Here is an 11,793-nt window from a genome sequence, read left to right on the forward strand (position 1 = left end):
CTACACCCCTCCTACGGTTACAATGGTACCGTCCTAGTAGGTGGCGTCGTTCAACCAGGAAGTAAATGTATTTTGTGGTGTTCTCTTAATACATCCATGGGTTGGGTGTGCACAGTCTGCCGGAGATATTAAACCGTGGCTGTTTAACACCTTTATACATGTAAGTAATCAAGTTTACCAACTGAAGCTTGCTAATATAATTCTAGGTCACTTTGGAAGGTACTAAGAAAATGTAGCATTTAGTTTGGACTCGCAGTGCTAACGTTTGCACGGACTGATACCAGTAAATACAGACAGGACTAACTTAAAGTTGTTTAACCTCTCCTCATCCAGTCTGCGCCGTCTTTAATTTGTTTTATCTAACAATTTATAAAGCAATGACTTTCCTTTTCTCAGACTATTTGTGTAACGTTACCACGTTTACTCGCCTAGAAGTAGCTTTTAAAGTCAAGGACGTGATGAAAGACACATTTTAGTCAGCTCTGACCGTTTTTTAACCGAGTCCAGAGTAAATTAAACCATGAGTATTTGTACCGTTAAACGATCAATGAAGTCGTTGTTTGCCCCAGTTTTCTCCTTGCTCCTTTTTTCGAGCACCTTTCAAAATAAAGGTACAAGGTGCTGCAACACTGTTACAAACCGCTCTTGCGTAACTCACCGGAAATGACCATATTTGGGAGGATGTTCGCTTCACATGGATATATTGTGAAATACACCCTGAAGATTTCATAATTGTTGTTGCTTAAGTTGAATAAACCATATCAGCATATCAACTTCTCACAATTAAAAAGGAAATTGCCAAGATAAATGGTAGACAAAAATAAATTGGTATATTTTAAGACTATTAAGAGCAACTTATTTTAGATCAATTGCTAGGAAGTAGCTGCAAAAAACGTCCACACATTTCAAAATAGAGAGAAATAACGACAATTTCATGATATGGAAGAAACAGACTAAGAGGTAACATTTCCTAGTAATGTAAAAAAAAAAAGAAAATGCAAACCCTCACTTTTTGTATATCACTTTTGGATAAATGTATTCCCTTTACTTTGCAATATTATGTACTCTAGCACTAACAACATCCTCAAAACATACTATAGGATTTAATCATATCTGTGTAATGCAGTCTCAATAAAAATAGAAATAATTTGTTGCAGGGTAAAGGAATAGATTGTTGTTGACTCATAATTGTGGATTGTCTATTAATGATGTTTCATATGTGCTTAGTTTTCTATATGAGCAAGTTTGGAGCTTATTTGTGTTTTCTGTGCCAGCAGAGCAATGTCTCCCGATGAGCTGGTGTACCTGGGAATTCTTGCTGCCTCCATCCCTGTTGGATTCCTCTTTCGTTACCTCAGTGAGTATTTTGGAACATAACATCTCTAGTCTCGCTTTGCCAGACCTTCCTCCACAACGCTGTGGAGCTGCGGAGGAGGGTTTGGCTGGTCCACACAGCATTCCGGGATGGTAGAAAAACGTGCTCTGGTTTATTGGCATTTCTTTAAACCAATCACAATCGTCATGGGAGGCGCTAAGTGCTGCACGGAGCCCCGGTGCAGCTGGAAAATAGCCTCGGGAGGGACTTTTTTTGGTGGAACATTTTTGGTGTATGTTCAAAAGTTGTTTTAGTCGTGCAACAGAAAACTCAGATTCAACAGATAGTCTAGTTAGTTGTCTCGATTTACCTTGCAGCGATCTGAGGAGCAGGTAACCATAGTCCTCATAAATCCACCGGAGTGTAGAATTCCAACACAAAGAAAGCTGAAGGTAACGGAAATCTGGTCGAAAAAAAGGACATATGGCGGAATTTCTGGTGGCAACTGGGCAATCCGGGAAGTGAAAGGTCGTGGATATAGACTTCAAAACTAGTAAAATGCATTGTTTATTTTTATTTTGGCCAATGCTGTTGGTTATACCTTATGGTCTCTGTAACTGACTGATGTGAAATAAGATTTCTTTATATTTGTCCTCTAAAGGTAATAAACAAAAATTTGAAGGAAGGAAAGGAAATTATCAAAAACTAGGATTTGTTATTTTTTTACATACAGAGGTTGGACAAAATATCAAACAGTATAATTCTAACATTATTTAACTGAGGAACAGGGCTGCCTTTCCATCTGCAGTTCAGTGCTGCTCAAGATGCTCATAATTGTACATATCCTGACACGTGTCTCATACAGTAGAGTACTGGACCGTTTATTTATAGGAGAGCTTTCTGTTCATTGACGGGATGAATGAAGTGGAAATCTGCTTTACAGTCTCTGCTCCATTGCCTACTATTAAGGATTAGTAATGTTTAATCTGGTGTTTGGAGTGACCATTAATGATGCTGAAAGATGATTGTTTTAATCGTTTCCTTTGTTCATGGTTCTGGTTTTTGTGCCCCTTAACCTAATGTTAAGCCTGTCTGTATGCTTCGCAGCCTCTTTTTCTTTTATAAGTACAGTTTACATGTTGTCATGTTCTAAAATGATCAAAATCGACGAGCAGAACCAGAGATTCTTTTTTTTTCTTTTTTTTTATTCAACACATTCTTCTTCGTTCACAATGCCAAAAGGGGATACGGCGATTTTCCGCAAGGTTTCGTTCCGTTTAAGTGTCACTTAAACGGCCCATTTGTGTGAGGTCCTGTGTTGTTCTTTAACCCTCCAATGTAGCACAAGTAGACTTTATATTTCACAATTACTGTTTTTTGTCAGATCATTTATAGATCTTGTACTTGAATGCAGCTTTATGGAGAAAGAGAGAAAGAAAAGAGACAAGCACTTTGTTGTTTGGCAAACATTTAGCTGTAACACAAACTCCTGGCCAGTTCAGTGTTTCGTTTGAGGGTAAAAAATAATAGTGTTTTAAAACTTTCTTGTGGCAGCGACAGATGCAGTGATGTTTCCTGTTTACTGTACGAGACTCTCACACAGCCTCAAAACCGACTGACAAGTCTGATGACATGATTGGCCACCGCAGCGTGACGTCGGTTTGCATTTCTCCTAAAGTTGACTCTTTTTGCCGCCGGTGTGCCAGTTTAGCTGGTGATCATGTTAACTGGTGATATTTGCATGAAATCAGTGAATATTCAACAAGGCTCTGCCCTGCGTTCTGCTCTGCCTCCACTCCTCGAGTGCCAGAGGTTCACATTTTCATGAAGTGTTTGCAAGTAAGACAAAATAGCGGATATCGATGAAAACATCACCAGTTTATGTGTAATACACGTCCGTTTAAGCATTATCCACACAAATACGACACATACTGTATGAACGGAAAAAAATAAAACAAAACAAGGCACTAGAGATCTAGCTGGGATTCGAACCTTGGATGTCATGGACAAAAAAGTTGACAGACTAGCTTCTATGTCATCTATACCACTACACTACACATCACTGAAATAATGTTGTGATTTCTATCTGTATATTGGACTTTTAGTCTAAGTTAACGCAGGTCAACATATGAGAGAAATATACGCCCATGTTAACTGGTGATATCACAATTTAACATGGGCAAATGCAAGCCTCGAACATTAAAGTAGGTTCACCTTTGCCTCACATATCAAAACCTAACTGATGTACAACAAACTGGCATGACCCCACTTAACACTTTATTCCGTTTTGGGGGTAAAAATGAAACACGTCAGTCACGCGCAAACGTGATCATTTATCATTGTTATTGTGGGCCATCTCATACGAAGAATGTGTAGGCATATCTCAGCACAAACAGTCTCTTTCAACCTGTGCCACAAGTCAACTGATTATAGTTGTGTTTAATTTTATTAGACCCATAGTATGTCTGTGTCGACCCAGAATCGCGTGCTGATCCTCGTTTTCTCTCGGGCGACTTAGTGTTATCTTAGTCTCTGTTAAGTTATGAAGTGAGTTGCAGCAAAAGTCTAGTGATTTAAAGTGAAGAATATATGAAGCTTATTTTCTCTTGACTTTTATTTATCCCACACATCATTTGTTGACCTACTTTGACAACACAAAATGGTCATTATGGTATATGATTACTGTACTGAGAGAGTTTGATAACATTCAGATGTTGCTGTTTCAGATTCCTAATATGGGTCTAATGAAATTAAACACAACTAATCAGTTGACCTGTGGCACGGGTTGAAAGAGACTGTTTTTGCTGAGATAGGCCTACACATTCTTCGTATGAGATGGCCCACAATAACAATGATAAAAGATCCCTTTTGCGCAAAACGGAATAAAGTGTTAAGTGGGGTCATGCCAGTTTGTTGTACATCAGTTAGGTTTTGATATGTGAGGCAAAGGTGAACCTACTTTAATGTTTCGAGGCTTGCATTTGCCCATGTTAAATTGTGATATCACCAGTTAACATGGGCGTATATTTCTCTCATATGTTGACCTGTGTTAATTTAGACTGAAAGTCCAATATAGATAGAAATCACAACATTATTTCAGTGATGTGTAGTGTAGTGGTATAGATGACATAGAAGCTAGTCTGTCAACTTTTTTTGTCCATGACATCCAAGGTTCGAATCCCAGCTAGATCTCTAGTGCCTTGTTTTGTTTTATTTTTTTCCGTTCATACAGTATGTGTCGTATTTGTGTGGATAATGCTTAAACGGACGTGTATTACACATAAACTGGTGATGTTTTCAGCGATATCCGTTATTTTGTCTCACTTGCAAACACTTCATGAAAATGTGAACCTCTGGCACTCGAGGGGTGGAGGCAGAGCAGAACGCAGGGCAGAGCCTTGTTGAATATTCACTGATTTCATGCAAATATCACCAGTTAACATGATCACCAGCTAAACTGGCACACCGGCAGTGTGAATGAGGCCTTATTCCTTATTCTCCTTCCTAAACCTAATGTCTACATTACCCACAATGTAACTCATCTTTGTCTATTTTTATAATTGCTGGAGAGAAAAGCAATATGTGGAAGTTTACAGATTTATAACACTTGATGCGGTGTCCCACCCCATGTAGCTCCTTGGTAGATGGCTACACGTGGCTTCACTTGTATAACTTTGCTTTCACTTCAGGTCCTCCTGTGAAGCAGGGGGCATCTCTTCTTCTGGGCCTCTCTATTGCCATCGCCACCTGTCACATCCACACCCTTCACTCTCTGGTGACGGTGATTGGAACATGGATTATTATAAAGAGCAGCTGGAGGTGAGAAATGAACTTCCATGTTTTAACAATCATTTTTCACTGACACACACACACACACACACACACACACACACACACACACACACACACACACACACACACACTGTTGGCCTGTAACTTACAACTAATTCTTATTGATTAATTTGCAGAAATTAATACGTCTCAGTCTCTGAAATGTCAAAAACATAGAAAAAAAATGTCCCATACAATTTCTCTGAGCCCAAGACGATAAAACTGACATGAATCTGTTTATCTTGCTTTGGGATTTTAGGATAAGTCTTGCATAAGCTTTTGTTTACTTTAAATTCATGTATATCTGAGTATATGTAGGTACAAGTGTTTGTATACACGTGGATGTCTTTGTGTACATAATCATATCTTAATACTTGTATATTTTGTGTGCAAACAAATAGATACATTTAATAAAAATAAATGAACATTTCTAATTAATCAACTACTCATTTCAGCTGTAGTGTACAGCAAATGCTGATACACATGCACACACATGACATGGTCAATAAGTGCACAGGGGACTGCACAGTCTACATGAACTGTACCGTATACTGTGCAGACATAACAATGGTAAACTCACTCATAACATGTGTCTCTGTCTACCAGGCATGCCCCAGCATTGAGTCTCACCTGGACCTTTCTCTACCTCCTCTTCTTTCGTCTGGTCACTTGGTTCGGTCTGCCACCACCGACACCTTTTGCCAACGCCATCCAGCTACTTCTCACTCTCAAGGTACTAAACCTTGTCAGATATATTGAAGCAAGACACGGTGTCTTAACAATTTGTGCATCTTTGTTGACTTTTGCTGTACCTTTCTGTTTTAAACTCAGATGGTGAGTCTAGCGAACGAGGTGCACAGCTTCCACACGGAGAAGAAAAAGGACGTGAGCTCTTTTGCCAAGTCTCCCGTCATTGGTGGTTTGTCTCAGGAGCCCTCCCTCTACGATATTCTGTCCTATAGCTACTGTTACGCCGGTATAATGACCGGTAAGTCTCAGAATCTTCTTAGAATCTTGGTAGGAGTAAGTAGTGTCAGTACTGAAGTTTAACTGTTTAAAAATGTAACATTTTGTGTGCGAGCTGTTTATATTCATGTGTGTTTCTTGTTGATGATTGTTGCTTTTGCATGAATTTTAACAGTTGTCTCTCTTTGTCTCACTCTCCGCTACTTGTCCAATATTGTGTGAGTCCATATCGTTTTCAGTATTATTTAGAATGACTTCTGGTTTTAATATACCTCTACTCTCTTTCTGTTTTGTCACTCCCCTTTCCTTTCCAACACCACCCTCTCTTCTTTTGAACCACACTGTCCTGCGCCGTTTCCGTGTGTTTTGCATCATTATTGTAACCATTTTTGTCTATCACTGTCTTCTCAACACCACCTTTTTTCCTTAATCTCCTCCGTTCATCTCCGTAAAGGTCCGTTCTTTCGCTTCCAAACATACGTTGACTGGCTGAGGCAGCCGAGCCCGCAGGTCCTGCCTGGCTGGGTGCCGTGCCTGCAGCGCCTGAAGCTGGTTCCTGTCTACGGTGCTCTGTTTCTGGCTGTCAACTCTGTCTTCCCACTGGCCTACGTTCGCACAGAGGAGTTCCTGGATCAAAACTTTTTCTTTAGGTATTGTTAAAATGCATCACTGCACTGTCTTTCAATAATAGTTCAGTTATAGGAGTTGTAGATTTATTATATAATCATCATCGCATAATGTCATGAATGTGTATCAATAATAGGGCTGGGACGATAAGCTTTTGTCCCGATTCGATTCTTTCACGATACATGGGTGCCGATTCGATTTGTATTGCGATTTTATACGATAAGTATTGTGATTCGATAGTATTGAGTATTGAGATTTTCTTTTCTTTCTTTAACAAAAACAAAAGTTAAATAATACACTTCTAGAGACGATATATCATGAGACGTTTCTAAAAACTAATTGTTTTCTAAGATGATTGCACATCACATGTCAGTCTGACATTTATTTAATTTGTAAAGAAGTACATAACAGTTGTTTTTTTTTAATTTTTTGCTTTCGGTCTGTTTTGCTGGAAACGGATATGATTTAGTTGCCATCAATCATTGGTAAAAAATAAATAAATAATATCGATTCTAGGGAAAATAATCGATTTTAAAAATTGTCACATAAAATGAATCACGATACATGCGATTTTCGATTTTTTTTTTTTCCCACCCCTAATCAATTATGTGAGCAACTACATACAAGTAAGGCTAAGAGAAGAATACACTGAATTAAATTTAACCAACTAATATAAAAGAAAGCATATGCATTTTTTAGAAGATTCTTTTATCTAATTGTATCAGACTAGAATAACCAAAAGAATGCTGAATACATATAGGGGCCTAAAAGCTACTTACGGTTCATGCTTTTGTAAAGAAAATATTTCTTAAATGTTGTGAATAATAATCCAGAATATTTCCTAAATTGTCCTGGGAACCAGTTAACCTATACTACAGTGTGCTGATTGTACAATGTGTGAGTCTGGCTGCTGTTTGTCAGAGGAAGGCAACTGAAAGGAGTAATTTAGGGTTGAATGTACTAGTAATATCTCTGCAGTTGTTTGGTAAGATAGAGATAAATAATGTACTTTTCCCTCTCTATCACCAGGTTATTCTACATGATAGCAGTGTTCTTTGTGTTTCGGATGCGTTTCTATGCAGCGTGGTGTGGAGCTGAGGCTGGCTGTATCAGTGCAGGTCTGGGCTGCTATCCAGAAAAGGCGCTGTCCAAACCTGGCGGAGGACCCACCGTCAACTACAGGTACCTTATCACAGGACCAACACGTATATTGAAAGAGGATTCATCAATATTTGTGTATGTTGTAAAAATGTAATTGCTTTGCTCGCTTACATCTTGGTCTGTAATGGAGTTCATATTTTTGTTATTGGAGGTTAGCATTTAAGCCAATTTGTTTTCTTCACTTTTTCCCTTTTGGCTAGTCCTGATCCCACAGCTGAAGAGAAATATGACTTCAAAACCATCCAGAACATTGACTGCTACAACACTGACTTCTGTGTGAAGGTCCGTCATGGCATGCGTTACTGGAACATGACAGTGCAGTGGTGGCTGCATCACTACATCTACCCCAATGCTCCCTTCAAAGCCTACGCTCTCAGGTAAAGCTTTATGTGTGCAGCAGTTTCTGCTTATTTTACAGGCATGAATCCCCAAACTCAGTCATAACTGTTGTGAAAGTGGTGTGTTTCGGCATTAAAATGCCTTTATTGGGCCTGTGCAATAAGTTTAAATTGTAAAGATTTCAGCTGTTAGAGAACAGAAAGCATCTTCAGATTTTAAAGCATGTTTTCCAGGAATTCTGAATTTCTAAATATATATTAGCATTTTTGGATTTGGTCCACTAGTGAGTATTTAATGCAACAGGATGCATTAACAATAAACTACAGGGCCAGTGTTCATGGTAATAGAGGAACATGTCACCCAGTGCAACAGTCTGTTAACACAGACAATACTTTGTTGGCCTTTGGTCTTTTTAATAAGAAAAATACAGAACATCACCAGACTTTTCCTTTAAATCTCATTTTATTAGATATGATTTCTGCTATGTTTATTCCCTGAAAGACTGAGGACATGTAGTGATTATTTCATGTCCTACCACACTCTTTAAATAATTCATTTTTGTACCTCTTTTGCACATAATCTATCTTGATTGTGCCCCAGCATCTTAATTTCTTTACATGAAATGACAGAAGACAGAAATGCTCACATTGCCTGTTGGTGTCTGTATGACTGCAACATCTCTGCTGTTTGCCTGTAACTCTCAGGGCCGGCTGGACCATGTTCATCAGCGCCTACTGGCATGGACTACATGTCGGCTACTACCTCTCCTTCCTCACCATCCCCCTGTGCATCGCAGCCGAGTCTGCCATGGAGGCCTCTGTCCGAGCTAAGCTGGGTCCTTTAGGACAGAACATCTTCGACTGGGTTCACTGGTTCCTGAAGATGAGGGCCTACGACTACATGTGCATGGGCTTCGTGCTGCTGAAGGCCTCTGACACCATCAACTACTGGATGTCCATCTACTTTATCATGCACATCATCGCCGTTTGCTGTATAATAGTCGGCAGGGCTCTGAAGGTGGGGGAAAGGGAAAAAAGAAGAGGGCACAAGGAGGAGAAAAGAGAGGGAGAGAAGATAGAAAACGTGAAAACTGAAGAAAAAACTGACTGAGTGGAGGTACAGAGAAGAACTGGGTGGTACTGTTTTGGGACATGAGGAGGAGTTACTTCAAGACATTGATCAATCGCACCAACACTCATCATCAAATATAAAAGTTGTTAAAGTTGTTACAAAATGCATTAAATCAAACAAAAGTGTGACAAGTAAAATCTGGTCAAAAACATTCCATATATGTACATAAAAGTACTGTGAACACTGGGAGAGGAATATTTGAGCTCAATGAATGTTACTTTTGTAGTGTGAGTGGCAACTGGTGTGTAAATAGTTATATCACTCCCCTCATCTGAGCGTCTGCCTGTCCAGTATGTGTGCTTTAATTTTACCATACCATTCCCAGTTTTAAGTGAACTGTATTACTGGTCAAGATGAAATGTCAAGATGCTGTTTTAAAAACAGGCAGTAGGGCAAGTCAAACAACCAACTTAATCCTCATAATGATATGTTATAAGAGAAGCAATTGAATGGGATTAAATTGAGTTTGCATAAACAACAAAACATTCAGTATGGATAGATTGTGATGGAAAAAAAGAATATGATGGTGTCATCATTAGGGCTCAGCTATTATTTTTGGGTGTGAGCATTATCAAAGAAACAGAATAATCCTGCTGCAGTTTGTTGTCTTAAATCAGCACCTTGACTGTTTTTGACCACAATAAATAGTTTAAATGGGATTAGGCAAATGCAGAAAAATTACAACGTAATTTTAGGTTGTTTTAGGTTTAAAGGAGCAAATACATTTTTATTGCTGCCTAATTACGCTAGGACTTGTTTAAGTGTTTTAGATTTTGGTTGTCAGCATTATAATGCTCCTTATTTATTTTTTTGAACATTTCTGTGCTTTGGCTTACTTCCTTGATCAAGTGAATCCAAAATGTCTCTGTTTGGATTTTTTCCCTTACGGTGGTTTTGCCTGTAACTCTGAGCATATCAGGAACATCTGCACTGACATCTCTGTAGCTGTGTTGCATGTGATGAAGAGTGTGCCATGTGTAAGATAGCAACAGTCCATTCACTGCCAAAATGTCTGTACTGCCATCGTGGATCATTCAGGGTTGGGACCAAACATTTATTACAAAAGGTTTTACATCATAACTATAAGCTGCCAACATAAGTCACAAATAACAGCACAGCTAGGGCTGGGCAATATGGTTGAAATCATTATCACCATTTTAAATAAGTTATTTTCCAATATCGATATATATGTCACAATATAAAAAGTTGTATGCACAATAACATAAAATAATCAAACTGATGTTCAAAGCAATTAACTGTCTCAATGTCATGTATTACATGTGACCAACTGTCAATAACAAATGTTTTTAATTCTGGCTTGGTCTGAAACATGTATTTGGACAGCAGAAATCTAGACGTCTAGAATGATAACGTTATATGATCATATCTTCATGATTCGTTTCTGCCTAAAGTTGATAAATGATGATATTGAATTATCGCCCGGCCCTAACCACGATAAACTGTGAACAGTTGGTAAACATGTTGAGAGTTCTTTCACTCACTCCTGTCTCAAACTGTGTGACGATAGCTCTACTGTGTCTCTGTTTTATTTCAGCATGACTGCAGAATTGAAAGGTCTTATCTCCCAATCTGTTTTGTTCTCCTGTTACCTGGAACTGAGATCATTTGAATTACAAATTGATTTGTGCCATGCCTTTATCCTTTCTCCTCTCTGTGCCAACTCAACCCTTTGTTTTTATTATTGCACAGATATTGTGACTTCTACTAGACTATTTATTTTTAGCCATTTGTCTGTTGTCTTTTGCTTCTCATACTTTCCTATCTTTCATTTATTATACAGGAAAGTTAAAAGTAACCTTAAGTTACAATATAAACGGGCCTGACTCTGTTTCCAGCAGATTCCTGTTCTGCAGAAACATAAAACACAACTTACAGTACATAAGGACAGAAACATTTGCATGGACTGCACCAACTGTAACACTCCCTGCTCTGTAACGGTGTTACTTGTGGAATACATATCAGCGTTTCCTCCTCAACATTAATCTCCTGCCTTTTCTTTCTTTAAAATCGTTTTTGTTCATTACGAAGTTCATAATTACCTTGTGTAATTCAGTAAGATCAAGCTTGTAGAAAAAGTTCTTTATACATTTACACATTAATACAGTTGTCAGACTGGGAAATCATTAACGGACGCAAACACGCCTGCTTGGTTACCTAACAACAGTGTTTCAGTGCTTTCTTTAAGCTAACTGCACCTCTTTGATATATACAAACATTTTGTGCCTGGTGAACTTGAACACATTAATAGGATATATTAAATTTGTTCCCATCAATGCCCACAATTAAAATGTACCAAAGATTATTCCTGAAATACACTCAAAGACACTTCTTTGAACTCCTCAATAACACAAGTTACTTTCAGTTTAACCCATTTTCTTGATGTGTACATCTTCCGGCTGGTC

The 11,793-nt window shown here is 38.5% G+C and overlaps 1 protein-coding gene across 2 annotated transcripts; it reads left to right on the forward strand.

Moving 5' to 3' along the window:
* The first annotated feature begins 50 nt into the window (after window positions 1-50).
* Window positions 51-11,029, forward strand: mboat7 (membrane bound O-acyltransferase domain containing 7). 2 transcript variants are annotated; one of them, XM_078252780.1, is made up of 9 exons: window positions 51-160; window positions 1,278-1,357; window positions 5,005-5,134; window positions 5,753-5,879; window positions 5,978-6,134; window positions 6,567-6,762; window positions 7,769-7,921; window positions 8,101-8,277; window positions 8,944-11,029. In XM_078252780.1, the coding sequence occupies exons 2-9, from the start codon at window positions 1,282-1,284 to the stop codon at window positions 9,347-9,349; spliced, it is 1,422 nt and encodes a 473-aa protein (XP_078108906.1). In that variant the 5' UTR covers window positions 51-160; window positions 1,278-1,281; the 3' UTR covers window positions 9,350-11,029. The 2 variants fall into 2 exon arrangements, with proteins under 2 accessions (XP_078108906.1, XP_078108907.1); XM_078252781.1 differs by having other exon boundaries at window positions 56-160; window positions 1,275-1,357.
* The last annotated feature ends 764 nt before the right edge of the window (window positions 11,030-11,793 follow it).

This window comes from Sander vitreus, chromosome 6, assembly GCF_031162955.1.
Source record: "Sander vitreus isolate 19-12246 chromosome 6, sanVit1, whole genome shotgun sequence".
Lineage (NCBI taxonomy): Eukaryota > Metazoa > Chordata > Actinopteri > Perciformes > Percidae > Sander > Sander vitreus.

Bases quoted from the DNA above. Each gene is read 5' to 3' on its own strand.
- mboat7 (XM_078252780.1), top strand. From the start codon at position 1,282: ATGTCTCCCGATGAGCTGGTGTACCTGGGAATTCTTGCTGCCTCCATC. The intron at 6,763-7,768 runs GTATTGTTAAAA...CTCTATCACCAG, and splicing joins GATCAAAACTTTTTCTTTAG to GTTATTCTACATGATAGCAG. The intron at 7,922-8,100 runs GTACCTTATCAC...CCTTTTGGCTAG, and splicing joins GGACCCACCGTCAACTACAG to TCCTGATCCCACAGCTGAAG.